At 44.8% G+C, this 27,694-nt stretch overlaps 1 protein-coding gene across 2 annotated transcripts in view; it reads left to right on the plus strand.

Moving 5' to 3' along the window:
* mtor (mechanistic target of rapamycin kinase) overlaps positions 1-27,694 on the plus strand; it is a 129,731-nt gene that overhangs the window by 80,610 nt on the left and 21,427 nt on the right. For both annotated transcript variants that reach the window (XM_064923149.1, XM_064923150.1), the window contains exons 32-34: positions 1,374-1,489; positions 10,213-10,290; positions 10,787-10,894. In XM_064923149.1, coding sequence (XP_064779221.1) covers positions 1,374-1,489; positions 10,213-10,290; positions 10,787-10,894 — 302 coding nt within the window. The remainder of the gene's footprint in view (positions 1-1,373; positions 1,490-10,212; positions 10,291-10,786; positions 10,895-27,694) is intronic.

The raw sequence follows: 27,694 nt of genomic DNA on the forward strand, positions 1-27,694 counted from the left end.
AGTCAGGGTTACAACAATAAAAACAACATTAAAAACAGTGACAACCACACAGCAGATATAAGATGCAGTAAATGGTGAGACCGGTTAGAGTATTGAAATACTAAAGAGCAGTTATTGTGCAAATGACCAGCAACAAATTGACATCATGTAATATGCAGATGCCTGTACATTCAAAAAGCAATTGGTACATAAGAACAGTGGACACATTTCAGAATGCAATGTTGTTTGCCAAACCTCTGCCACAGAGCTCTTCTGGGAGCGCTATACAGGAAGCGGGCTTCCATTTTCTTTGACTGGCTGGAACTGAAGCCAAGCCGTAATGATAACAGCGACAGCTCGACCATCCAGATGGGAATGCATCCACACATAAGTAACCCTATCATAATGTTCTATGGTGGAGAAAAATACCTCAGCTTACACCAGTCTATTTTCTGATCGAGACCACGCATACTGTTTATGGAGCCCAGGAAGCATATGGCTTCATTACATTAGAACCTGATCCGTATCCCAACACAGTACTCAGCCACTGGCCCCCATGCACCACATAAATGCCCAAACACTGACTGCACTCTGAGGAAACATAAGTATTCATTTCCTGGTTGCTAAAATTCTAATAGTTCGCCTAATTTCAATTTGTGACAAAACAAGCAAGTTTAGTGTAGAGAATCATTTTACCATCTATACCGCTGTGAAATATCTTTTCCATAACAAAAAAATAGTTTTTCAGCTGTTTGAATAATGTTATCAGCTGTGGTGTACCAAACCCAAAAGTAAAAGATGTAAAAATTAAACTTAAGTACGGGAAGCATAGAAATAGTGCACATAGAACAGATCTGCCGCTTCTTAGACTTACTTTCAATTAGAATTACATATCTAAAACTCAAATGTCTGTGAATTTGTTCGGGGTCGCCCAAAAAGTTACATATTACAGCCTTAATAATACTTATGATGTATGATTTTCCTTGATTCATTACATATCTGGCTGATATTAGGACTTATAAATAAGTCGCTATAATTGAACCCTTAGCGCTGGGTTCAGACTTTTATTAATGTTTTGAGGAAACAGACATTTTTATATTACACCACATTGGGCTTTCATGTGGTGGGGGTACAACCACACGTGTGTGTGTGTGTGTGTGTGTGTGTGTGTGTGTGTAGTGTGTGTGTGTGTGTGTGTGTGTGTGTGTGTGTGTGTGTGTGTGTGTGTGTGTGTGTGTGTGTGTGTGTGTGTGTACGCTGTGGTTGCAGTCAAATGTCTTTACACGGAGGGAGAGAGCATGCTGCTCATTCATTGTCATTGCGAGTCAATTTGTACATCACATATGTGGTAACGACGAGTCGAAATCCACGTGTGTCTGTGTGTGTGTGTGCAGGCCACTGGGACAGCATGGAGGAGTATACATGTATGATCCCCAGGGACACACACGATGGAGCCTTCTACAGGGCCGTGCTCGCTCTGCATCAGGACCTCTTCTCATTGGCTCAGCAGGTGAGAGACATCAGCATCCATTGTTTCTCCTAGACAGGGTGCAAAGAAAGTTTTTAAAATGCTTGGCAAAGTAACATGAAAGTGATCAAACGCCAATATTTTTAAATTGAAGTCAATAGAGGCAACATTGCTTTAGATGGGGGTAATAGTAAGTGAAACACATACTTGGCATATGCGAACCCAGGATTACCCAACAGGTCAATAGTTTTTCATGTAGGTTTTACATTTTTCTAAATGATGCTGGCCAGGCAATTTTGTGAAAAGGTTAAAGGTTAAAAAAAATGTACAGCCTTTTCCATTAATGTACAAAATATACTAAACAAAAATATAAATGCATTAATTTCAAATATTTTACTGAGTAACAGTTCATATAAGGAAGTCAGTCAATTAAAGTAAATTCATTAGGTCCTTATCTATGGATTTCACATGGCTGGTTGGTCTCAGATACTGTAAAAAAAAAAATGGTTAGGGACGGAATCAGAAAACTACTCCGTATCCGGTGTGACCACCATTTGTTGTTGATTGTGACCTTTGGAATGTTGTCCCACTCCTCTTCAGTGGCTTGGCAAAGTTGCTGGATATGGCAGGAACTGGAAAATGTTGTACACGTCAATCCAGAACATCCCAAACATGCTCAATGGTGAGCATGTCTGGTGAGTATGCAGGCTATGGAAGAACTGGGACATTTTCAGCTTCCAGGAATTGTGTACAGATCCTTGCGACTTGGGGCTGCCCACACGACGCCATACAGGTGGTCTGCGGTTGTGAGGCCAGTTGGACGTACTGCCTAATACTCTAAAATGACGTTGGATGCAGCTTATGGTAGAGAAATTAACATTCAATTCTCTGGCAACAGTTCTGATGGACATTCCAGCAGTCAGCATGCCAATTGCACATCCCTCAAAACTTCAGACATCTGTGGCATCATGTTGTGTTTCAAAACTTCACATTTTAGAGTGGCTTTTTATTTTACCCAGTACAAGGGGCATCTGTTTAATTATCTTGGCAAAGGAGAAATGAACAGGGATGTAAACAAATTTGAGAGAAATATGTTTTTCGTGAATATGGAACATTTCCGGCATCTTTTATTTAATTGCATGAAACATGGGACCAACACTTTACATGTTGCGTTTAAATTTTTGTTCACTATACATGTAACAATGACCACACAAATGCTCCAGCAAGAATTCCATTTGTTCAATTCCTCCTGAAATTGAAGGAATAAAACATCCAACAGCTTTTTATTTTAACATGTGGCACTTCCTTGGTGTGGAATCATTAGGTAACTCCCGATCGTAAATCATCGTAACTTAAACCGTGCAGCAAAATAAAGAAGTAAGGTATCAACAAAGTCTGTCCCATAAGATGAGCTTCCTTGTGGGATGAGCGATGGAGTCTGCAATGAGCTCATGGTCTCTGGGGGTCGATCCATCCAGGCTAGATGACAGTGGATGGTCTGGATCGACCACTGACATTGGTGCACACCTGTGTTCCTCCTACCTCTGTAGACCCATCCTGCCAGTCACTCTTTTACCCAGAGACACTCACCCCTGCGTGCCCCCCGATCCTTTGTCTCCCATCTAATTCTGATTAACTCCAGGTGTGACCAATAGGTTTCCTGCCACTGAAAAGGGAAAAGGGTGATTATCTGACGATGAGCCTGTTCTCATTGAATGAGGCTGAATGAAAACCAGATGGGGAAAGGGTTAAAGCCTAAATGTCAACATGAGCTCAGTTGTCTTCCGGATATGCTTGGTAATCCTTGTTCTTAAGTCTTTCGATTACAGACGGTTGTACTTTGCGACTTTCTTTGGGGTAGTAGTGATGTGTACTGGGAGGTTGAGAGCATGCATCTGCCTGAGAAGTCATACGTCAATGTTGTAAATCAGCGGAAATTATTTGTCTGTTCCTACAGTGTTCCCGTTAGACACAACAATATTGCTTTCCCTAACAACGACCATTTACAGCGCCAATATAGCCATGATATATACAAAAGTATGTGGACACCCTTCATATTAGTGGATTCGGCTATTTCAGCCACACCCGTTGCTGACAAGTGAATAAAATTGAGCACACAGCCATGCAATCTCCTGAGATAAACATTGGCACCAGAATGGCCTTATTGAAGAGCTTAGTGACTTTCAACGTGGCACCGTCATAGGTTGCTGGAGCTGCAGGCTCAACTGTAAGGGCTGTTACTATGAAGTGGAAACGTCTAGAAGCAATAGCGGCTCAGCCGCGAAGTGGTAGGCCACACAAGCTCACAGAACGGATCTGCCGAGTGCTGAAGCGCATAGCGAGTAAAAATTGCCTGTCCTCGGTTGCAACACTCACTACCAAGTTCCTAACTGCCTCTGGAAGCAACGTCAGGTGGAGATCATCCGTTCACCTACTCTGCGTCTCACAAAGACTCTGCGGTTGGAACCAAAAATCTCAAATTTGGACTCATCAGACCAAAGGACAGATTTCCACCGGTGTAATGTCCATTGCTCGTGTTTCTTGGCCCAAACAAGTCTCTTCTTATTATTGGTGTCCTTTCAGAGTGGTTTACATGCAATGACATTCTAGACATTTCTGTGCTTCCAACATTGTGGCAACAGTTTGAGGAAGACCCTTTCCTGTTTCGGCATGACAAAGCCCCCGTGCACAAAGCGAGGTCCATACAGAAATTATTTGTCGAGATCAGTGTGGAAGAACTTGACTGGCCTGCACAGAGCCCTGACCTCAACCACATCAAACACCTTTTGCATGAATTGGAACGCCGACTGCAAAGCCAGGCCTAATCGCCCAACCTCACTAATTCTCTTGTGGCTGAATGGAAGCAAGTCCCCGCAGCAATGTTCCAACATCTTTTGGAAAGCCCTCCGAGAAGAGTGGAGGCTTTTATAGCAGCCAAGGAGGAACCAACTCCATATTAATGCCCAGGATTTTGGAATGAGATGTTCGTCAAGCAGGTGTCCACATACTTTTGGTCATGTAGAGTTTACCACAGACCATATCGCCAAAAGTCACATGATTTGGAAACCGCCTGGTGCACTCCTCTTAAAACAATGGTTTTCCTTGTCCTCGTCTTCTGGCTTTCGTATGATCGATAAAACAGGTCCTGTTGATTTGTCATGACACGAGCCCTACCTGTTTTTCCAGAATACAGAATACAATGCAATAGCCACACTACCATTAAAATTACAGTACGTCTAAGGCAGCGGTATTCAAACTTTTTCAACGGGGACCCAATATTTTCCCGCTAGAATTTCTGGGGACCCCATTTTTTGGGCAATCATTTCTTGCAACCCCACCCCAAATCTAATGACCAAACCTTCAAATTGGTCAATATTGATTTTTAGATCAACAAATAACCAATTAATTAAATGTTGATCTCTTCTCAAAATGAAAAGAAACTAATCAACAAATGTAAAACATTTTTTTTCTCAAATTATCTTTTACAATCACATTTGTATATTATCCCATGCAATGATTTTTGTTCCTCATTTTTTATATACAGTCGTGGCCAAAGGTTTTGAGAATGACAAAAATATTAATTTTCACAAAGTTTACTGCTTCAGTGTCTTTAGATATTTTTGTCAGCTGGTACTATGGAATACTGAAGTATAATTACAAGCATTTCATAAGTGTCAAAGGCTTTTATTGACAATTACGTGAAGTTGATGCAAAGAGTCAATATTTGCACTGTTGACCCTTCTTTTTCAAGACCTCTGCAATCCACCCTGGCATGCGGTCAGTTACCTTCTGGGCCACATCCTGACTGATGGCAGCCCATTCTTGCATAATCAATGCTTGGAGTATGTCAGAATTTGTGGGTTTTTGTTTGTTCACCAGCCTCTTGAGGATTGACCACAAGTTCTCAATGGGATTAAGGTGTGAGGAGTTTCCTGGCCATGGACCCAAAATATCGATGTTTTGTTCCCCGAGCCACTAAGTTATCACTTTTGCCTTATGGCAAGGTGCTCGTCATGCTGGAAAGGGCATTGTTCGTCACCAAACTGTTCCTGTATGGTTGGGAGAAGTTGCTCTTGGAGGATGTGTTGGTACCATTCTTTATTCATGGCTGTGTTCTTAGGCAAAATTGTGAGTGAGCCCATTCCCTTGGCTGAGAAGCAACCCCACACATGAATGTTCTCAGGATGCTTTACTGTTGGCATGACACAGGACTGATGGTAGCGCTCACCTTGTCTTCTCCGGACAAGCTTTTTTTCAGATGCCCCAAACAATCGGAAAGGGGATTCATCAGAGAAAATTACGTTACCCCAGTCCTCAGCAGTCCAATCCCTGTACCTTTTTCAGAATATCAGTCTGTCCCTGTTTTTCCTGGAGAGAAGTGGCTTCTTTGCTGCCCTTCTTGACACCAGGCCATCCTCCAAAAGTCTTCGCCTCACTGTACGTGCAGATGCACTCCCACCTGCCTGCTGCCATTCCTGAGCAAGCTCTGTACTGGTGGTGCCCCGATCCCGCAGCTGAATCAACTTTAGGAGACTGCCTGGCGCTTGCTGGACTTTCTTGGGCGCCCTGAATCCTTCTTCACAATTGAACCGCTCTCCTTGAAGTTCTTGATGATCCAATAAATGGTTGATTTAGGTGCAATCTTACTGGCAGCAATATATCCTTATCTTACTGATAATATCCTTGCCTGTGAAGCCCTTTTTGTGCAAAGCAATGATGACGGCACGTGTTTCCTGGCAGGTAACCATGGTTGATAGAGGAACAACAATAATTCCAAGCACCACCCTTCTTTTGAAGCTTCCAGTCTGTTATTCAAACTCATACAGCATGACAGAGTGATCTCCAGCCTTGTCCTCGTCAACACTCACACCTGTGTTAACGAGAGAATCACTGACATGATGTCAGCTGGTCCTTTTGTGGCAGGGCTGAAATACAGTGGAAAGGTTTTGGGGGGATTCAGTTCATTTGCATGGCAAAGAGGGACTTTGCAATTAATTGCAATTCATCTGATCACTCTTCATAAAATTCTTAAGTATATGCAAATTGCCATCATACAAACTGAGGCAGCAGACTTTGTGGAAATTAATATTTGTGTCATTCTCAAAGCTTTTGGCCACGACTGTATACTGTACCAGTCAAAAGTTTGGACACATTCCAGGGTTTTTCTTTAGTAGTAATAATAGTAAAGACATCAAAACTATGAAATAACACATATGGAATCATGTAGTAACCAAAAAAGTATAAGACAAATCAAAGTATATTTTATATTTGAGATTCTTCAAAGTAGCCACCCTATGCCTTGATGACAGCTTTGCACACTCTTGGTATTCTCTCAACCAGCTTCACTTGGAATGCTTTTCCAACAGTCTTGAAGGAGTTCCCACATATGCTGAGCACTTGTTGGCTGCTTTCCCTTCACTCTGCGGTCCAACTCATCTCAAACCATCTCAGTTGGGTTGAGGCCAGGTCATCGGATGCACCGTCACTCTCCTTGGCCAAGTAGCCATTACAGCCTGGAGGGTCATTGTGCTGTTGAAAAACAAATGATAGTCCCACTAAGCACAAACCAATGGGATGGCATATCACTGCAGAATGCTGTGGTAGCCATGCTGATTAAGTGTGCCTTGAATTCTAAATAAATCACGTGTTATTTCATAATTTTGATGTCTCCACTGTTATTCTACAATGTAGAAAATAGTACAAATAAAGAAAAACCCTTGAATGAGTAGGTGTGTCTAAACTTTTGACTGGTACTGTATATATCTAAAAAGGACTTTGAATACCACTGGCTAAGGTAAAATTACTAATTGCTGACTCAAGTCGCTAAATAACCAGTCTCATTGTGGTCTGATCTCAGGGGCCCATCAATCCACCTCTATGTTGTGCATGCCTATCAGGCATTTTGGCACGCAATAACCCCCCTCCCCAAATCATAATTGCTTCTAGGCATGCTGCAACAGCTGTGTTGGAAAAGCCTCTTGTCCTCCCTCATCTATCTCTAGCCCTGGGTAATGACTGTATACAGAATACAGCCTTCCAAAAAGATCTCTTTGTTTTCTTTGTCACTCATTTGATACAGCTCTCTCTATTTCTCTTACTCTCTCTCCCTCTCTCGCTGAATGTTTTGTATGTCCACTTAATACCAAGTCAAAACGTAGCAGGGATGCTTTGTGGAAGAGTAATGCGATTTGGCAATGACTATTACATAACTGTTAGAGTGCAAGTCCTCAGCAGTTCATTTGACTGCCCATAATTGCTTCATTTTGTGTTAACAAGCCGGGTGGCTGGCGTAATCAAAGTAACTCAATGTGTCTGTGTTGACAAGGCAAAATAGGGTGTGCTATTCCAGGACTCACTGGTGTGCTATTCCATGACTCACTGGTGTGCTATTCCAGGACTCACTGGTGTGCTATTCCAGGACTCACTGGTGTGCTATTCCATGACTCACTGGTGTGCTATTCCATGACTCACTGGTGTGCTATTCCATGACTCACTGGTGTGCTATTCCAGGACTCACTGGTGTGCTATTCCAGGACTCACTGGTGTGCTATTCCAGGACTCACTGGTGTACTATTCCATGACTCACTGATGTGCTATTCCATGACTCACCGGTCTGCTATTCCATGACTCACCGGTGTGCTATTCCAGGACTCACCGGTGTACTATTCCAGGACTCACTGGTGTACTATTCCAGGACTCACTGGTGTACTATTACATGACTTACTGGTGTACTATTACATGACTCACTGGTGTACTATTCCATGACTCACTGGTGTACTATTCCATGACTCACTGGTGTACTATTCCATGACTCACTGGTGTACTATTCCATGACTCACTGGTGTACTATTACATGACTCACTGATGTGCTATTCCATGACTCACTGGTGTACTATTACATGACTCACTGGTGTGCTATTCCATGACTTACTGGTGTACTATTCCATGACTCACTGGTGTGCTATTCCATGACTCACTGGTGTACTATTCCATGACTCACTGGTGTACTATTCCATGACTCACTGGTGTACTATTCCATGACTCACTGGTGTACTATTACATGACTCACTGGTGTACTACTCCATGACTCACTGGTGTACTATTCCAGGACTCACTGGTGTACTATTACATGACTCACTGGTGTACTATTCCATGACTCACTGGTGTATGATTTTGATTAATGAAAGTTCTAAATTTGCTTTATGAGTAGTGCGTGAACATAGGGTGTCAACACATATATTACACATTAGTTCAATGGGTCTTTCTCCATTCGGATTGTTTTATACTGTTCAATTTAACTTCAACCTAAAATAATTTACTGCACTTCCATCAATTTCTGCATTTCCTGCACTCATTTGAGATCATTTCCACACTGCCAAGATGTTAGCAAACATACTTATTGTTTTAACCAAATGTTGATTAAAACACTTGGGTGAACTTTTGGAATCATGGAAATAGAATGTTTATTATAATTCCACATTTAGTATATTAATAATAGTGGGCACTTTGAATAGTGTTTGACATGACAACGAATGAAAATGCCATGGACGAGTTATTTTGACAGGGTAGGAATCAAAGTGGTGGTCCGTGTTTCCCCAGGGGACCCTATAATCTTTGGCTACATTAAGTCTTTATTCATATAGCCAACATATTCATGCGTCTCCTATTCCTCTTTGATTTAGAAGACGTTCACTGTTGCACAAACATCATGCTGATTTAAGCCTCCACCATACTGGTATCACGCTGTATAAGCTAGCTACGTTTGCTCTGACTCAGTACTTTTATTAGCTAGCCAGCTAACTCGCGATTATCATTAGAGGCTAACACCATTTAGTTTAACTTAAGAAAATACAAACAAGCTGTTTGCAGCTGTAAGAAACAAACTAATATTGTAATTATAGAACGCTTGTGGATTTATATTATGATCAAAGTGGAAACAACATCGTTGTCATCAACATTTTTGCCTGTGCTGCATTGAGCATGCAGACTGAACGAAAGTGTCAAGTGGTCAAGAAACAACAAATGTGCTCCTTGAGTGACGAGGTCTGTGTGGAAAGCGGCGCGGAAATGGATGACTCAAGTAGCGGAGTAAAAATGGACATTACACACGGCGTATCACATTTAACAAACCAAACATTCAAATACCATTATAGAAGGTAAAGTAAAAACCCAAGCCAGTCCGTGCATAAATGCCAATGTATATAGTAAAACACGGTATACCGTCCACCCCTAAGAGGCTGGTTGTTGTATGAATTGGGTTAAGTCCAAACCCATTGGTTTTGTCTGGGTAGAAGTGCCCAGAGTTGACACAAGTATGGGTTGGAGTGATTTGGGGAACTAGAGTCTATTCTACATCTGAAGCTCAAATTGCATCCTATTTTCTATATGCTGTACTCGAAGCTCTGCTCACAAGTAGTGCACCATGAAGGGAATAGGGTGCTATTTGGGGATGGTTAACCCTAACCCTCACTGGATGTTCTGAGTTCGAGTCCCTTGTCTTTACTAAGGAAATGGTCCCATTTGACTCCTTATTCTTACTGTAGGGTGGGAGTGATGGAGAGGGAAAGAGAGAGACTGAGAAGCAGACATGTGGATGACATATGTTCACCTATTAACCTCACCGATTGATCCTTCACTTTTATTTGCTTTAAGTTTAATACTGTCTGTGACTTTACTTTGCTTTCTGTATGAAGCTCTCCATTTCCCAGTTGGTAACCAAAAAGTCATTTTTGTGTGCGTGTGTACAAACGTGTGTGTTATTCCAGTGTATCGACAAGGCCAGAGATCTATTGGATGCGGAGCTGACAGCCATGGCTGGAGAGAGTTACAGCAGAGCATATGGGGTAAGAACATCACTCTACTAATGAGGACAAATATAAGCACCGACCAAAGTATTATTATCAGTATTATGTTTCACAGGAACATTTGCCCATTTCACTTTATGGTCAATTTGCGTCCATTTTAACTGCCGGTAATAAATCTTGGTAATATTTGTAATATTCCACCACATACAGATAAAAGACTAAAGTAAACGTTTGTTTAGTCAGGTAGCCCTACAATTATGCATTTACTGGAAACAATGTATTTACTGTAAATACACTTTGAGCACCTGGTGGGAAAAGTACTACATATACACTCAAATCCATTAAGTAATACTTACTGAAACTGCCATTATGACAGCATTCATGTTCCTGTATCACCTCACACCAACCCGTGGTTCTCCATTAAATATGAACAGCTTATGAATGAGTAATGTTGTCCTTATGTAGTGCCTTGAAAGGAAGTGCAACCAGAGGAGGGGGTGCTGTACAGTAATTGAGTGTTGCTGTTGTTGTGCAGGCCATGGTGTCGTGTCAGATGCTGTCGGAGCTGGAAGAGGTCATCCAGTACAAGCTGGTCCCAGAGAGGAGGGACATTATCCGAGACACCTGGTGGGAAAGGCTACAGGTACACACTTGAGGGGGGCACTGACACACACACTCATATACACACACACAAACAAACAAATATACACATGGGCGCACGCAGGGACGCACGCACACACGGGACACACACATTCAAAGACAAAAGAATATATGCATGAATACATTCATACGTACACACACACACACACACACACACACACACATATATATATACACACACACACAAGAGAGGGTGGTTAAGGGAGCATGTGGGAAAGGATATAGGTGATTGGAATGGATGATACACACACCTTTAACATAAACTTGAGGGATGACAGTGCATAGGAGACCACTTCAGTCTGAATAATGTTCCATACGTCTTGAGGAGTTTGACATGCGTTTCCTGTTCACTTGATATTACCTGCCCCCTGCAAACATCTGGACAAACTAGGATACTGGTATATGAAGTCAAATGAAAGGGGATATACCTAGTCAGTAGTACAACTGAATGCATTCAACCGAAATGTGTCTTCCGCATTTAACCCAACCCTTTTGAATCAGAGAGGTGCAGAGGCTGCCTTAATCGACATCCACATCATCGACGTCCGGAGAGCAGTTGTTGTTGGGGGTTAACTGCTTTGCTGAAGGGCAGAAAGACAGATTTTTACCTTGTCGGCTCAGGGATTTGATCTTGCTGGCCCAACATTCCTATAGGCTAGACTTTGAGGAACGTTTTCGCATCGCATGAGCCCACTACAAATGGTGTAGGCTTTACAGTGAAATGCTTACTTGAAAGCTCTTTCACAACGATGCAGTGAGATAAATAAAAAATCTCGTTCAGAAATCATGTGCATTAATATGGAATTGCTCCCTCCTTTGCTGCTATAACAGCCTCCACTCTTCTGGGAAGGCTTTCCACTAGATGTTGGAACATTGCTGCAGGGACTTGATTCCATTCAGCCGAAAGAGCATGTGTGAGGTCAGGCACTAATGTCGGGCGATTAGACCTGGCTCGCAGTCTGCGTTCCAATTCATCCCAAAAGTGTTCGATGGGGTTGAGACCACGGCTCTGTTCAGGCCAGTCAATTTCTCGACAAACCAATTCTGTATGGACCACGCTTTTTGCACGGGGGCATTGTCATGCTGAAACAGAAAAGGGCCTTACCCAAACTGTTGTCACGAAGTTGGAAGCACAGAATCGTCTAGAATGTCTTTGTATGCCGTAGCGTTAAGATTTGCCTTCACTGGAACTATGGAGCCTGAACCATGAAAAACATCCAAGACCATTATTTTCCCTCCACCAAACTTTACAGTTGGCACTATGCATTGGAGCAGGTAGCGTTCTCCTGGCATTCGCCAAACCCAGATTCGTCAATCAAAGTGCCAGATGGTGAAGTGTGTTTCATCACTCCAGGAATGCGTTTCCACTGCTCTAGAGTCCAATGTCGGCGAGCTTTACAACACTCCAGCCTCGGCTGGCATTGTGCATGATGATCTTAGGCTTGTGTGCGGCTGCTCGGCCATGGAAACCCATTTCATGAAGCACCTAATGAACAGTTATTGTGCTGACGTTGCTTCCAGAGGCAGTTTGGAACTCAGTAGTGAGTGTTGCTACCCGAGGACAGATGATTTTAACGCTACACGCTTCAGCGCTTGCGGTCTCATTCTGTGAGCTTGTGTGGTCTACCACTTCGCGGCTGAGCTGTTGTTGCTCCTACTAGATGTTTCCAAATCACAATAACAGCACTTACAGTTGACCAGGGCAGCTGTAGCAGGGCAGAAATTTGACGAACTGACTTGTTGGAAAGATGGCATCCTATGATGGTGCCACATTGAATGTCACTGAACTTTTCAGTAAGGCTATTCTACTGCCAATGTTTGTCTATGGAGATTGCATGGCTGTGTTTTCAATTTTCTACACCAGTCAGCAATGGGTGTGGCTGAAATAGCCGAATCCACTCATTTGAAGGGGTGTCCATATACTTTTGTATAAACTCAGCAAAAATAAGAAACGGCCCTTTTTCAGGACCCTGTCTTTCAAAGATAATTCATAAAAATTCAAATAACTTCACAGATCTTCCTTGAAGAGGGTTTAAACACTGTTTCCCATGCTTGTTCAATTATACATAAACAATTATTTAACATGCACCTGTGGAATGGTCGTTAAGACACTAACCGCTTAGGCAATTAAGGTCACAGTTATGAAAACTTAGGACACTAAAGAGCCCTTTCTACCAACTCTGAAAAGCACCAAAGGAAAGATGCCCAGGGTTCCCTGCTCATCTGCGTGAACGTGCCTTAGGCATGCTGCAAGGAGGCATGAGGGCTGCAGATGTGGCCAGGGCAATAAATTGCAATGTCCGTACTGTGAGACGCCTAAGACAGCACTACAGAGAGACAGGACGGACAGCTGATCGTCCTCGCAGTGGCAGACCACGTGTAACAACACCTGCACAGGATCGGTACATCCGAACATCACACCTGCGGGACAGGTACAGGATGGCAACAACAACTGCCCGAGTTGCACCAGGAACGCACAATCCCTCCATCAGTGTTCAGACTCTCCATAGGCTTAGAGATGCTTGTAGGCCTGTTATAAGGCAGGTCCTCACCAGACAGCACCGGCAATAACATCGCCTATGGACACAAACCCACCGTCGCTGGACCAGACAGGACTGGCAAAAAGTGCTCTTCACTGACGAGTTACGGTTTTGTCTCACCAGGGGTGATTCGCGTTTATCGTCAAAGGAATGATCGTTACACCGAGGCCTGTACTATGGAGCGGGATCGATTTGGAGGTGGATGGTCCGTCATGGTCTGGGGCGGTGTGTCACAGCATCATCGGACTGAGCTTGTTGTCATTGCAGGCAATCTCAACGCTGTGCGTTACAAGGAAAGACATCCTCCTCCCTCATGTGGTACCCTTCCTGCAGGCTCATCCTGACATGACCCTCCAGCATGACAATGCCACCAGCCATACTGCTCGTTCTGTGTATGATTTCCTGCAAGACAGGTATGTCAGTGTTCTGCTATGGCCAGCGAAGAGCCCTGATCTCAATCCCATTGAGCACGTCTGGGTCCTGTTGGATCAGAGGGTGAGGGCTAGGGCCATTCCCTCCAGAAATGTCTGAGAAGTTGCAGATGCCTTGGTGGAAGAGTGGGGTAACATCTCACAGCAAGAACTGCAATTTTGAACAAAAATATTTTTTTAATTACAAATAAATTTCACCTTTTATTTAACCATGTAGGCCAATTGAGAACAAGTTCTCATTTACAACTGCGACCTGGCCAAGATAAAGCAAAGCAGTGCGACACAAATAACAGAGGTACACAGGGGATAAACAAAAGTACAGTCTATAATACAAATCTGGTGCAGTCCATGAGGAGGAGATGCACTGCCGTACTTAATGCAGCTGGTGGCCACACCAGACATGGACTGTTACTTTAGATTTGACCCCCCCTTCGTTCAGGGACACATAATTCCATTTATGTTAGTCACATGTCTGTGGAACTTGTTCAGTTTATGTCTGTTGTTAAATCTTGTTATGTTCATACAAATATTTACACATGTTAAGTTTGCTCAAAATAAACGTAGTTGACAGTGAGAGGACATTTCTTTTTTTGCTGAGTTTGTATTGTGTAGTCTATGCAGGTAAGATAGTCCGGTGGCCATTGATTAGCTACTCAACAGTCTAATTGCTTTGGGATAGAAGCTGTCTGGGAGACTTTCGGTCCGAGACCTGATACTCAGTACCACTTGCCTGACAGTAGCACAGAGAACATGCCATGGCTTGGGTAGCTGAAGTCTTTGTCAATTTTCTGGGCCTGGTATAAAGGTCCTGGATGGCAGGGAGCTCGGTCCCAGTAATGTAGTGGGTCGTCTGCACCACCCCTTGCGGTTGAGGGTGGTGCAGGTTGCCATACCAGGCGATGATGCAGCCAGTCAAGATGCTCTCAATGGTGCAGTTATAGAACTTCTGGAGGATCAGAAGGCCCATGCCAAATTTCTTCAGCCTCCTGAGCGAGAAATGACGCTGCTGTGCCCTCTTCAGGACTGTGCTGGTGTGTGTGGACCACGTTAAGTCCTCAGTGATGTGGACACCGGGAAATTGAAACTCTCCACCAACTCCACTACAGCCCCTTCGGTGTGGATGGGGGTATGCTCCCCCTGCTGTTTCCTGTAGTCCACGATCAGCACCTTTCGATGCATGGCGTCTTGCTGATTTTGAGGGAGAGATTATTGTCCTGGCACCATGTGGGCCTGAGTCAGATGCACTACCGCTCGGCCAGACTCCTGTGCAGTTGAAACCATTGTTGTTGGTATTGAGGGAACACAGTTATTGTATTGTATTGCCTTATTGAGTTGTTAATTTACCGAGAGTTTGAACTTGAGGAATTACAACTATTTGGGCAGCATCCTTAACTTTCCTTATTTCAATTGTAATCCTTGTCAAACCTGTTCCAAGCGTATGCTTCCTGACAGGCGGATTTTGATTACAATGATTATATTTTTTTTATTGATAACTAGAGTTATATCCTGTACAGATAAAAGACAAAATTAGAGGCCACAAAACCAACGCTCTGAAGGAAAATGAAGTCGCCGGCCAAGACTGTGCAACTCAATACGAACACCAGTCTATCCAGAAAATTACCCAAACAAAAAATGAACTGGAACCATGTGCTGTGTGTAGTTAAATCCATTACCACCGACTCTAATTGGGAATCAAAACAATCTTTGGAGGTCTCTTAAGGCCACTGTCAGGTTGGTACACGCTCAGACTGAACGCCAGATTGAAAACCTAAAAGTAGGTGTGGTGAGTTACAGTGCACTGAATGCGGTTCATATCTCTCTCTTCTCTTCCTTTTCCTGTTATCTTTTGTCGTGTCTCTCTGTCTCGCTCTCCTGTCTCTTCTCACTCTCTTCTCCCTCTCTTGTCTGTCTTTTCTCTTGTCTCTTGTCTCTTCTCTTGTCTGTCTTCTCTTTGTCTGTCTTCTCTCTGGTCTGTCTCTTCTCTGGTCTGTCTCTTCTCTGGTCTGTCTCGTCTGTCTCTTCTCTGGTCTGTCTCTTCTGTCTCTTCCTGGTCTGTCTCTTCTCTTGTCTGTCTCTTCTCTGGTTTGTCTCTTCTCTGGTTTGTCTCTTCTGTCTCTTCTCTTGTCTGTCTCTTCTCTTGTCTGTCTCTTCTCTGGTCTGTCTCTTCTCTGGTCTGTCTCTTCTCTGGTCTGTCTCTTCTCTGGTCTGTCTCTTCTCTGGTCTGTCTCTTCTCTGGTCTATCTCTTCTCTGGTCTATCTCTTCTCTGGCCTGTCTCTTCTGTCTTCTCTGGTCTGTCTGTCTCTTCTCTGGTCTGTCTCTTCTCTGGTCTATCTCTTCTCTGGTCTATCTCTTCTCTTGTCTGTCTCTTCTGTCTTCTCTGGTCTGTCTGTCTCTTCTCTGGTCTGTCTCTTCTCTGGTCTGTCTCTTCTCTGGTCTGTCTCTTCTCTGGTCTGTCTGTCTCTTGTCTGTCTCTTCTGTCTCTTGTCTGTCCCTTCTGTCTCTTCTCTGGTCTGTCTCTTCTCTGGTCTGTCTCTTTTCTTGTCTGTCTCTTCTCTTGTCTGTCTCTTCTCTGGTCTGTCTCTTATCTTGTCTGTCTCTTATCTTGTCTGTCTCTTATCTTGTCTGTCGCTTATCTTGTCTGTCTCTTCTCTGGTCTGTCTCTTCTGTCTCTTATCTTGTCTGTCTCTTATCTTGTCTGTTTCTTATCTTGTCTGTCTCTTCTCTTGTCTGTCTCTTCTCTGTTCTATCTCTTCTGTCTCTTCTCTGGTCTGTCTCTTCTGTCTCTTCTCTGGTCTGTCTGTCTCTTCTCTGGTCTGTCTCTTCTCTGGTCTGTCTCTTCTCTGGTCTCTTCTCTTGTCTGTCTTCTCTCTTGTCTGTCTTCTCTCTTGTCTGTCTTATCTCTTGTCTGTCTTCTCTTGTCTGTCTTCTCTGGTCTGTCTCTTCTCTGGTCTGTCACTTCTCTGGTCTGTCTCTTCTCTGGTCTGTCTCATCTGTCTCTTCTGTCTCTTCTCTTGTCTGTCTCTTCTCTTGTCTGTCTCTTCTCTGGTCTGTCTCTTCTGTCTCTTCTCTTGTCTGTCTCTTCTCTGGTCTGTCTCTTATCTGGTCTGTCTCTTCTCTGGTCTGTCTCTCTCTTCTCTGTTCTGTCTCTTCTCTTGTCTGTCTCTTCTCTTCTCTGGTCTGTCTCTTCTCTGGTCTGTCTCTTCTCCTGTTTGTCTCTTCTCTTGTTTGTATCTTGTTTGTCACTTCTCTTGTCTGTCTCTTCTCTGGTGTGTCTCTTCTCTGGTCTGTCTCTTCTCTGGTCTGTCTCTTCTCTGGTCTGTCTCTTCTTTGGTCTGTCTCTTCTCTTGTCTGTCTCTTCTCTGGTGTGTCTCTTCTCTGGTCTGTCTCAACTGTCTCTTCTGTCTCTTCTCTGGTCTGTCTCTTCTGTCTCTTCTCTGGTCTGTCTCTTCTCCTGTTTGTCTCTTCTCTTGTTTGTATCTTGTTTGTCACTTCTCTTGTCTGTCTCTTCTCTGGTGTGTCTCTTCTCTGGTCTGTCTCTTCTCTGGTCTGTCTCTTCTTTGGTCTGTCTCTTCTTTGGTCTGTCTCTTCTCTTGTCTGTCTCTTCTCTTGTCTGTCTCTTCTCTTGTCTGTCTCTTCTCTTGTCTGTCTCTTCTCTGGTCTGTCTCTTCTCTGGTCTGTCTCTTCTCTGGTCTGTCTCTTCTCTGGTCTGTCTCTTCTCTGGTCTGTCTCTTCTCTGGTCTGTCTCTTCTCTGGTCTGTCTCTGTCTCTTCTCTGGTCTGTCTCTTCTCTGGTCTGTCTCTTCTCTGGTCTGTCTCTTCTCTGGTCTGTCTCTTCTCTGGTCTGTCTCTTCTCTGGTCTGTCTCTTCTCTTGTCTGTCTCTTCTCTTGTCTGTCTCTTCTCTGGTCTGTCTCTTCTTTGGTCTGTCTCTGGTCTGTCTCTTCTCTTGTCTCTCTTCTCTTGTCTCTTCTCTGGTCTGTCTCTTCTCTGGTTTGTCTCTTCTCTGGTTTGTCTCTTCTCTGGTTTGTCTCTTCTCTGGTTTGTCTCTTCTCTTGTCTGTCTCTTCTCTTGTCTGTCTCTTCTCTGTTCTATCTCTTCTGTCTCTTCTCTGGTCTGTCTCTTCTGTCTCTTCTCTGGTCTGTCTGTCTCTTCTCTGGTCTGTCTCTTCTCTGGTCTGTCTCTTCTCTGGTCTCTTCTCTTGTCTGTCTTCTCTCTTGTCTGTCTTCTCTTGTCTGTCTTCTCTGGTCTGTCTCTTCTCTGGTCTGTCACTTCTCTGGTCTGTCTCTTCTCTGGTCTGTCTCATCTGTCTCTTCTGTCTCTTCCCTGGTCTGTCTCTTCCCTGGTCTGTCTCTTCTCTTGTCTGTCTCTTCTCTTGTCTGTCTCTTCTCTTGTCTGTCTCTTCTCTGGTCTGTCTCTTCTGTCTCTTCTCTTGTCTGTCTCTTCTCTGGTCTGTCTCTTATCTGGTCTGTCTCTTCTCTGGTCTGTCTCTCTCTTCTCTGTTCTGTCTCTTCTCTTGTCTGTCTCTTCTCTGGTCTGTCTCTTCTCTGGTCTGTCTCTTCTCTGGTCTGTCTCTTCTCTGGTCTGTCTCTTCTCTGGTCTGTATCTTCTCTGGTCTGTCTCTTCTCTGGTCTGTCTCAACTGTCTCTTCTGTCTCTTCTCTGGTCTGTCTCTTCTGTCTCTTCTCTGGTCTGTCTCTTCTCCTGTTTGTCTCTTCTCTTGTTTGTATCTTGTTTGTCACTTCTCTTGTCTGTCTCTTCTCTGGTGTGTCTCTTCTCTGGTCTGTCTCTTCTCTGGTCTGTCTCTTCTCTGGTCTGTCTCTTCTTTGGTCTGTCTCTTCTCTTGTCTGTCTCTTCTCTGGTGTGTCTCTTCTCTGGTCTGTCTCAACTGTCTCTTCTGTCTCTTCTCTGGTCTGTCTCTTCTGTCTCTTCTCTGGTCTGTCTCTTCTCCTGTTTGTCTCTTCTCTTGTTTGTATCTTGTTTGTCACTTCTCTTGTCTGTCTCTTCTCTGGTGTGTCTCTTCTCTGGTCTGTCTCTTCTCTGGTCTGTCTCTTCTCTGGTCTGTCTCTTCTTTGGTCTGTCTCTTCTCTTGTCTGTCTCTTCTCCTGTCTGTCTCTTCTCTTGTCTGTCTCTTCTCTGGTGTGTCTCTTCTCTGGTCTGTCTCTTCTCTGGTCTGTCTCTTCTCTGGTCTGTCTCTTCTCTGGTCTGTTTCTGGTCTGTCTCTTCTCTTGTCTCTCTTCTCTTGTCTCTTCTCTGGTCTGTCTCTTCTCTGGTTTGTCTCTTCTCTGGTTTGTCTCTTCTCTTGTCTGTCTCTTCTCTGGTCTGTCTCTTCTCTTGTCTGTCTGTCTCTTCTCTGGTCTCTTCTCTTGTCTGTCTCTTCCCTGGTCTGTCTCTTCTGTCTCTTCTCTTGTCTGTCTCTTCTCTTGTCTGTCTCTTCTCTTGTCCGTCTCTTCTCTTGTCTGTCTCTTCTCTGGTCTGTCTCTTCTGTCTCTTCCCTGGTCTGTCACTTCCCTGGTCTGTCTCTTCCCTGGTCTGTCTCTTCTGTCTCTTGTCCGTCTCTTCTCTTGTCCGTCTCTTCTCTTGTCCGTCTCTTCTCTTGTCTATCTCTTCTCTGGTCTGTCTCTTCTGTCTCTTCTCTGGTCTATCTCTTCTGTCTCTTCTCTGGTCTGTCTCTTCTCTGGTCTGTCTCTTCTCTTGTCTGTCTCTTCCCGGGTCTGTCTCTTCTGTCTCTTCTCTTTTCCGTCTCTTCTCTTGTCCGTCTCTTCTCTTGTCCTTCTCTTCTCTTGTCTGTCTCTTCTCTGGTCTATCTCTTCTGTCTCTTGTCTGGTCTGTCTCTTCCCTGGTCTGTCTCTTCTGTCTCTTCTCTTGTCCGTCTCTTCTCTTGTCCGTCTCTTCTCTTGTCTGTCTCTTCTCTGGTCTGTCTCTTCTGTCTCTTCTCTGGTCTGTCTCTTCCCTGGTCTGTCTCTTCTGTCTCTTCTCTTGTCCATGTCTTCTCTTGTCTGTCTCTTCTCTTGTCCGTCTCTTCTCTTGTCCGTCTCTTCTCTGGTCTGTCTCTTCTCTGGTCTGTCTCTTCTCTTGTTTGTCTCTTCTCTGGCCTGTCTCTTCTCTGGTCTGTCTCTTCTCTGGTCTGTCTCTTCTCTGGTCTGTCTCTTCTCTGGTCTGTCTCTTCTATGGTCTGTCTCTTCTCTTGTCTGTCTCTTCTCTGGTCTATCTCTTCTGTCTCTTCCCTGGTCTGTCTCTTCCCTGGTCTGTCTCTTCCCTGGTCTGTCTCTTCCCTGGTCTGTCTCTTCCCTGGTCTGTCTCTTCCCTGGTCTGTCTCTTCTCTTGTCTGTCTCTTCTCCTGTCTGTCTCTTCTCCTGTCTGTCTCTTCTCTTGTCTGTCTCTTCTCTGGTCTGTCTCTTCTGTCTCTTCTCTGGTCTGTCTTATCTGGTCTGTCTCTTCTCTGGTCTGTCTCTTCTGTCTCTTCTCTGGTCCGTCTCTTCTGTCTCTTCCCTGGTCTGTCTCTTCTCTGGTCTGTCTCTTCTGTCTCTTCTCTGGTCTGTCTCTTCTGTCTCTTATCTGGTCTGTCTCTTCTCTTGTCTCTCTTCTCTGGACTGTCTCTTCTCTGGTCTGTCTCTTCTCTTGTTTGTTTCTTCTCTGGTCTGTCTCTTCTCTGGTCTGTCTCCTCTCTGGTTTGTCTCTTCTCTGGTCTGTCTCTTCTCTTGTCTGTCTCTTATCTTGTCTGTCTCTTCTCTGGTCTGTCTCTTCTCTGGTCTGTCTCTGTCTCTTCTCTGGTCTGTCTCTGTATCTTCTCTGGTCTGTCTCTTCTGTCTCTTCTCTGGTCTGTCTCTTCTCTGGTCTGTCTCTCCTCTGGTCTGTCTCTTCTCTGGTCTGTCTCTGTCTCTTCTCTGGTCTGTCTCTGTATCTTCTCTGGTCTGTCTCTTCTGTCTCTTCTCTGGTCTGTCTTCTCTGGTCTGTCTTCTCTGGTCTGTCTCTTCTCTTTTCTGTCTCTTCTCTCTGTCTCTGTGAGCTCAAGTGTTCCTGACATTTGGAGGCTTCACCCAAGATAGGCACGTACGTGTGTGCTCACTTACACACAACACACACCTTCAATCTCTCACTCTCTCACTCACACTCACTCTCTCACTCACTCTCACACAAACATGCATCTGTTTGTCAAAGATACCTTTTTTTAAGTTGGGATGTGGTTCAGAAAACCAGTCAGTACCTGGTGTGACCGCTGTTTGCCTCATGCAGCGAAATTGCAGGATATTGACAGGAGCTGGAACATGCTGTCGTACACCTCGATCTAGAGCATCCCAAACATGCTCAATGGGTGACATCTCTGGTGAGTATGCAGGCCATGGAAAAACTGGAAAAAAAATTTGCTTCCAGAAATAATTTACAGATCCTTGTGACATGGGGCCATACATTATCATGCTGAAATAAGAGCTGATGGTGGTGGACGAATGACACGACAATGGGCCTCAGGATCTCTTCACGGTATCTCTGTGCATTCATATTGCCATCGATAAAAATGCAATTGTGTTTGTTGTCCATAGTTTACGCTTGCCCATACCATAACCCTCAGCGCTACCATGGAGCACTCTGTTTACAATGTTGACATCAGCAAACCGTTCGCCCACACAGGGCCATACACGTGGTCTGCGGTTGTGAGGCCCGGTCGGACGTACTGCCAAATTCTCTAAAACTACGGCTTATGGCAGAAAAATTGACATTTAATTCTCTGACATTTCCTGCAGTCAGCATGGGCACAGGCTGGGAAATATCACTTCCCCCGGGAAGAGCTGGATGCATCCAAAGCCGAGCGGCGGTATTATGAGGAGCTAGCACGGCAGCGCAACAGGGATGAGAGGCAGCCCCAAAAATGTCTTGGGGGGGGGGCGTAGGAGACCTGAGCCAACTCCCCGTGCTTACCGTGAAGAGAGGCAGGCAAAGTGTTATGCCGTGAGGCGCACGGTGTAGCCCGGTGCGCTACATCGCAGCGCCTCGTATCGGCCGGGCTAGAGTGGCATTGAGCCAGGAGAAATGAGGCCGGCTCAACGCATCTGGTCTTCAGTGCGTCTCCTCGGCCCGGGGTATATGGCACCAGCCCTACGCACGGTGTCCCCGGTTCGCCAGCACAGCCCAGTGCGGTCTGTTCCACCCCGCCGCACTTGCCGGGCTACGGGGAGTATCCAGCCAGGACAGGTTGTGCATGCTCAGTGCTCGAGGCCTCCAGTGCGCCTCCACGGTCCGGTCCATCCGGTGCCGCCTCCACGCACCAGGCCTTCTGTGGCAGCCCCATGCACCAGGCTGTCTCTCCGTCTCCTCCCTCCAGGTGCTCCCTCCTGTCCAGCGCTTCCAGAGTCTCCCTCCTGTCCAGCGCTTCCAGAGTCTCCCTCCTGTCCAGCGCTGCCAGAGCCGCCCGTCAGTCAGGAGCTGCCAGAGCCGCCCGTCAGTCAGGAGCTGCCGGAGCCGCCCGTCAGACAGGAGCTGCCGGAGCCGCCCGTCAGTCAGGAGCTGCCGGAGCCGCCCGTCAGTCAGGAGCTGCCGGAGTCGGCCTTCACGCCAGCGCTGCCGGAGTCTCCCGCCTGTCCGGCGCTGCCGGAATCTCCTGTCTATTCCGGGCCCGCTGTAAGGGTCCCCAGTACAAGGTTGGCGGCGAGGGTCGCCGCTCCAGAGCCGCCACCGTGGACAGATGCCCACCCAGACCCTCCCCTATGGGGTTAGGTTTTGCGGCCGGAGTCTGCACCTTTGGGGGGGTACTGTCACGTCCTGACCTTAGTTCCTTTTGTATGTTTCTATTTTAGGTTGGTCAGAGCGTGAGTCGGGATGGGCATTCAATGTTTTTGTTCTATGTTGGGTATTTCTATGTGTTTGGCCTGGTATGGTTCCCAATCAGAGGCAGCTGTCAATCGTTGTCTCTGATTGAGAACCATATTTAGGTAGCCTTAGGTAGTTTTCCCACTCTTGTTTATGGGTGGTTAATTTCTGTTTAGTGTCTGTTCACCTGGCAAAACTGTTTCGTTTTCTCTTCGTTATTATGTTGTGTAGTGTTCAGTTTGTTCAATTAAAATATGAAGAACACTTACCACACTGCACCGTGGTCTTATTCTCCTTCACCAGACGAAAACCGTTACAATATCAGTTTTAATTATACTGTCAAACCTCCGTAAGAAACCTATTGAAATAATTGAAAGGTTGATAGTAGAATAGACATGAACATTTAATTTGACATTGGATGGTGGGTGGACCGGCATGCATCTTTGTGGTAGTAATTAGAATTTAAAATTACAATAGGTCAAATTCTATGATTGAAATGATGTCCACATTGTATTCAAGAGTATGTGTCGCAACCAATGGCGGGCACGACAAAAAAGCCTCAGATTAAGTAGGGTCTAAGCTACAACATACAGTGCAGTGCATACAGTGTTTTCAGACCCCTTGACTTTTTCCACATTTTGTTGTTACACCGTAATGCTAAAATGGATTCAATTGTTTTTTTTCTCATCAATCTACACACAATACCCTATAAAAACTAAGCAAAATCTAGTTTTTAGAAATGTTTGCTAAAAAAATGATATTGTATTTACATTAGTATTCAGACTCTTTACCCAGTACTTTGTTGAAGCAACGATCACGGCTTCGAGTGTTCTTGGGTATGACACTACAAGCTTGGCACACCTGAATTTGGTGAGTTTCTCCTGTTCCTCTCTGCAGATTCTCTCAAGCTCTGTCAGGTTGGATGGGGAGTGTCGCTGCACAGCCATTTTCAGGTCTCTCTAGAGATGTTAGATCAGGTTCAAGTTTGGGCTCTGGCTGGGCCACTCGAGGACATTGAGACTTGTCCCGAAGCCATTCCTGTGTTGTCTTGGCTGTGTGCTTAGGGTTGTTGTCCTGTTGGAAGGTGAACCTTCGCCCCAGTCTGAGGTCCTGAGCGCTTTGGAGCAGGTTTTCATCAAGGATCTCCCTGTACTTTGCTCCGTTCATCTTTCCCTTGATCCTAACTAGTCTCCCAGTCCTTGCTACTGAAAAACATCCCCACATCATGATGCTGCCACCACCATGCTTCACCTTAGGGATGGTGCCAGGTTTCCTCCAGGTGTGACGCTTGGCACTCATGCCAAAGAATTCAATCTTTGTTTTTATTGGACCAGAGAATCTTGTTTCTCATGGTCTGAGAGTCTTTTAATTTCTTTTGGCAAACTGCTGTGGTGGGGTATACAAAATGGTTCAATTTGAGCACCTTTATCTCCTGAATGTTTTGTCATTCCAGTCCAAAAAGTGACTTATTCCATGGGCAAACATGTATGGGAAGTTTTGTTTAAATCAAAAGAGATGTTGTCAAAAAGTGATTGAATTCGTTGCATAGACACCAACAAGGCTATTATTTACTTCTTCATAAGACCTTAATGCCTGTCACGTATTCCAGGGGAATATATAAACCCCTAAACCCTCCTCATGTCCTTGTGTAGTGAAAGGTCTTGATGGTTCCACTCTTTCCATTCATAAAAGAAGAGGAGGTGGGGGGGTTGGATTGCGAGGCTCCAGCAGACAAAACAGGGCTAGTTTAATGGCAGCACCAGAGTCTCAGGGTGAAATGTTGACGGGCTCTTCTTCTCCTGTGATTTACTGGCGACTAACCTGACACATCTGTCAAGAGAGTCGCACACGCCTCCGTCAAACGACCTGGGCTGTGTCCTAAATGGCACCCTATTCCCTTTCAAAAGTTGTGCACTATATAGGGAATTGGGTGCCATTCGGGATGCACCCCTGGAATGAAGTGGAAAGCATTTCTGTGAACTGAGAACCAACCACCTGAGACGAGAACCATGTGTCCTGACATAAAAGTCTGGGGCCTCTTAAAAAGTTCTTTAAGATTGTTATAGGTTTTGGGGTTTTGCTCTATTTCATTTTTGACATGAGTTTGGTTCTGTTTGCATGTGGTTTGCCCTGATTGGAATCATCCTCGTTGGTCAGGATGTGTTGCACCAGTCGCCTCGCTAATCAGTAGTTAGTTTCACCAGTGCTGGCACAGGTGCTATTTAAGAGCGGCTAGCAATACTTGGTGATTTGAAAAGTCATAGTCAATCGATTAATAATACAATAATACTTTTAGCAAACATGTTTATCTTTCATTTGCAATCTGGAGAAACTATGAGAATAGAAATGTTCCAAACTTTTGTGAAGCATCACAGCACAGTTGAAAAAGATATGGCCAATAGAAATCCAATATGGATGGTGTTAAGAGATAGATGGGAGGGGTTGAATAGAGCTGAAGGGAGGGACTAATAACAACAAGATGACTCATGTAAAACATACTGTGTCGGTATATAGGTTCAGAACTTTTGTGAAATAGCACTGTTAAAAATATATGGCAATAGAAATCAAGCTGGATGGACATCAGAAATAGATGGGAAAGGTGGAGGTTAGAGGATAGCCAGGACTAAAAACAAACAAAATATATAACTATTGAAAAATAGATTGTGTCCGAAAAATGTATATAGTGTGTATAAGCTGGAAGTAGAAGCCTAAGTGTTGTTGTTTATTAGTTGACTCCAATTAGGGGAAGGGTGGTAGGGTTTGTGGGAAATAATACAGGAAAATATATTGTGTGTGTGTGTGTGTGTGTGTGTGTGTGTGTGTGTGTGTGTGTGTGTGTGTGTGTGTGTGTGTGTGTGTGTGTGTGTGTGTGTGTGTGTGTGTGTGTGAGAAAAGCATCCATGGGGGTGCTTACTGACTTGGTTCTGGCTGAGAACTTGAGTAGGGTCTTAAACACCCACCATGGAAGCCTACTAGACTTGTCTGACAATATACAAATCAAAAGAAAAGAAAACCCACTCCATTTATGTTAGGGAGTGAAAATAAATGTGGAGAAAACCACAAAAGGGAACACAAAATAAAAAGAGGTCTAGCTCTTCCAACATATATTTATATATTTTTAACTCAGCAAAAAAAAGACATGTCCATTTTTCAGGATCCTGTCTTTCAAAGATAATTTGTAAAAAGCCAAATAACTAAACGGATCTTCGTTGTAAAGGGTTTTAACACTGTTACCCACGCAATTAATGAACATGCACCTGTGGAACGGTCGTGAAGATACTAACAGCTTACAGACAGTAGGCAATTAAGGTCATAGTTATGAAAACTTAGGCCTCTTTAGTGTCCTATCTACCAACTCTGAAAAACACCAAAAGAAAGATGCCCTGGGTCCCTGCTCATCTGTGTGAACGTGCCTTTGGCATGCTGCGAGGAGGCATGAGGACGACAGATGTAGCCAGGGCAATAAATTGCAATGTCCGTACTGTGAGATGCCTAAGGCAGCGCTACAGGGAGACAGGATGGACAGCTGATCATCCTCGCAGTGGCAGACCACGTGTAACAACACCTGCACAGAATCGGTACATCCGAACATCACACCTGCAGGACAGGTACAGGATGGAAACAACTGTCCGAGTTACACCAGGAACGCACAATCCCTCCATCAGTGCTCAGACTGTCCGCAATAGGCTGAGAGGGGCTGGACTGAGGGCTTGTAGGCCTGTTGTATGGCAGGTCCTCAACAGACATTACTGGCAAAGTCGTCGCTGGACCAGACAGGACAGGCAAAAAGTGCTCTTCACTGACGATTCGCGGTTTTATCTCTCCAGGGGTGATGGTCGGATTCGCATTTATCGTTGAAGGAATGAGCGTTACACCGAGGCCTGTACTCTGGAGCGGGATCGATTTGGAAGTGGAGGGTCCGTCATGGTCTGGGGCGGTGTGTCAAAGCGTTATTGGACTGAGCTTGTTGTCATTGCAGGCAATTTCAACGCTGTGCGTTACAAGGAAGACATCCTCCTCCCTCATGTGGTACACTTCCTGCAGGCTCATCCTGACATGACCCTCCAGCATGACAATGCCACCAGCCATACTGCTCGTTCTGTGTGTGTCTGAGGAACTTGTTCAGTTTGTGTCTCAGTTGTTGAATCTTATGTTCATACAAATATTTACACGTTAAGTTTGTAGAAAATAAACGCAGTTGACAGTGAGAGGACGTTTATTTTTTTGCTTAGTTTATATATATAAACTACTGTTCAAAAGTTTGGGGTCACTTAGAAATGTCCTTGTTTTTGAAAGAAAAGCAATTTTTTTGCCCATTAAAATAACATCAAATTGATTTTCAGGCTGGGAAGACTGAATCTGCAATAGGTAGGCAGCTTGGTTTGAAGAAATCAACTGTGGGAGCAATGGAAGACATACAAGACCACTGATAATCTCCCTCGATCTGGGGCTCCACGCAAGATCTCACACTGTGGGGTCAAAATGATCACAAGAACGGTGAGCGAAAATCTCAGAACCACACGGGGGGACCTAGTGAATGACCTGCAGAGAGCTGGGACCAAAGTAACAAAGCCTACCATCAGTAACACACTACGCCGCCAGGGACTCAAATCCTGCAGTGCCAGACGTGTCCCCCTGCTTAAGCCAGTACATGTCCAGGCCCGTCTGAAGTTTTCTAGAGAGCATTTGGATGATCCAGAAGAAGATTGGGAGAATGTCATATGGTCAGATGAAACCAAAATATAACTTTTTGGTAAAAACTCAACTAGGACAAAGAATGCTGAGTTGCATCCAAAGAACACCATACCTACTGTGAAGCATGGGGATGGAAACATCATGCTTTGGGGCTGTTGTTCTGCAAAGGGACCAGGGCGACTGATCCGTGTAAAGGAAAGAATGAATGGGGCCTTGTATCGTGAGATTTTGAGTGAAAACCTCCTTCCATCAGCAAGGGCATTGAAGATGAAACGTGGCTGGGTCTTTCAGCATGACAATGATCCCAAACACACCACC

The sequence above is a fragment of the Oncorhynchus masou genome, chromosome 18 (genome assembly GCF_036934945.1).
Source record: "Oncorhynchus masou masou isolate Uvic2021 chromosome 18, UVic_Omas_1.1, whole genome shotgun sequence".
NCBI classification, from domain to species: domain Eukaryota; kingdom Metazoa; phylum Chordata; class Actinopteri; order Salmoniformes; family Salmonidae; genus Oncorhynchus; species Oncorhynchus masou.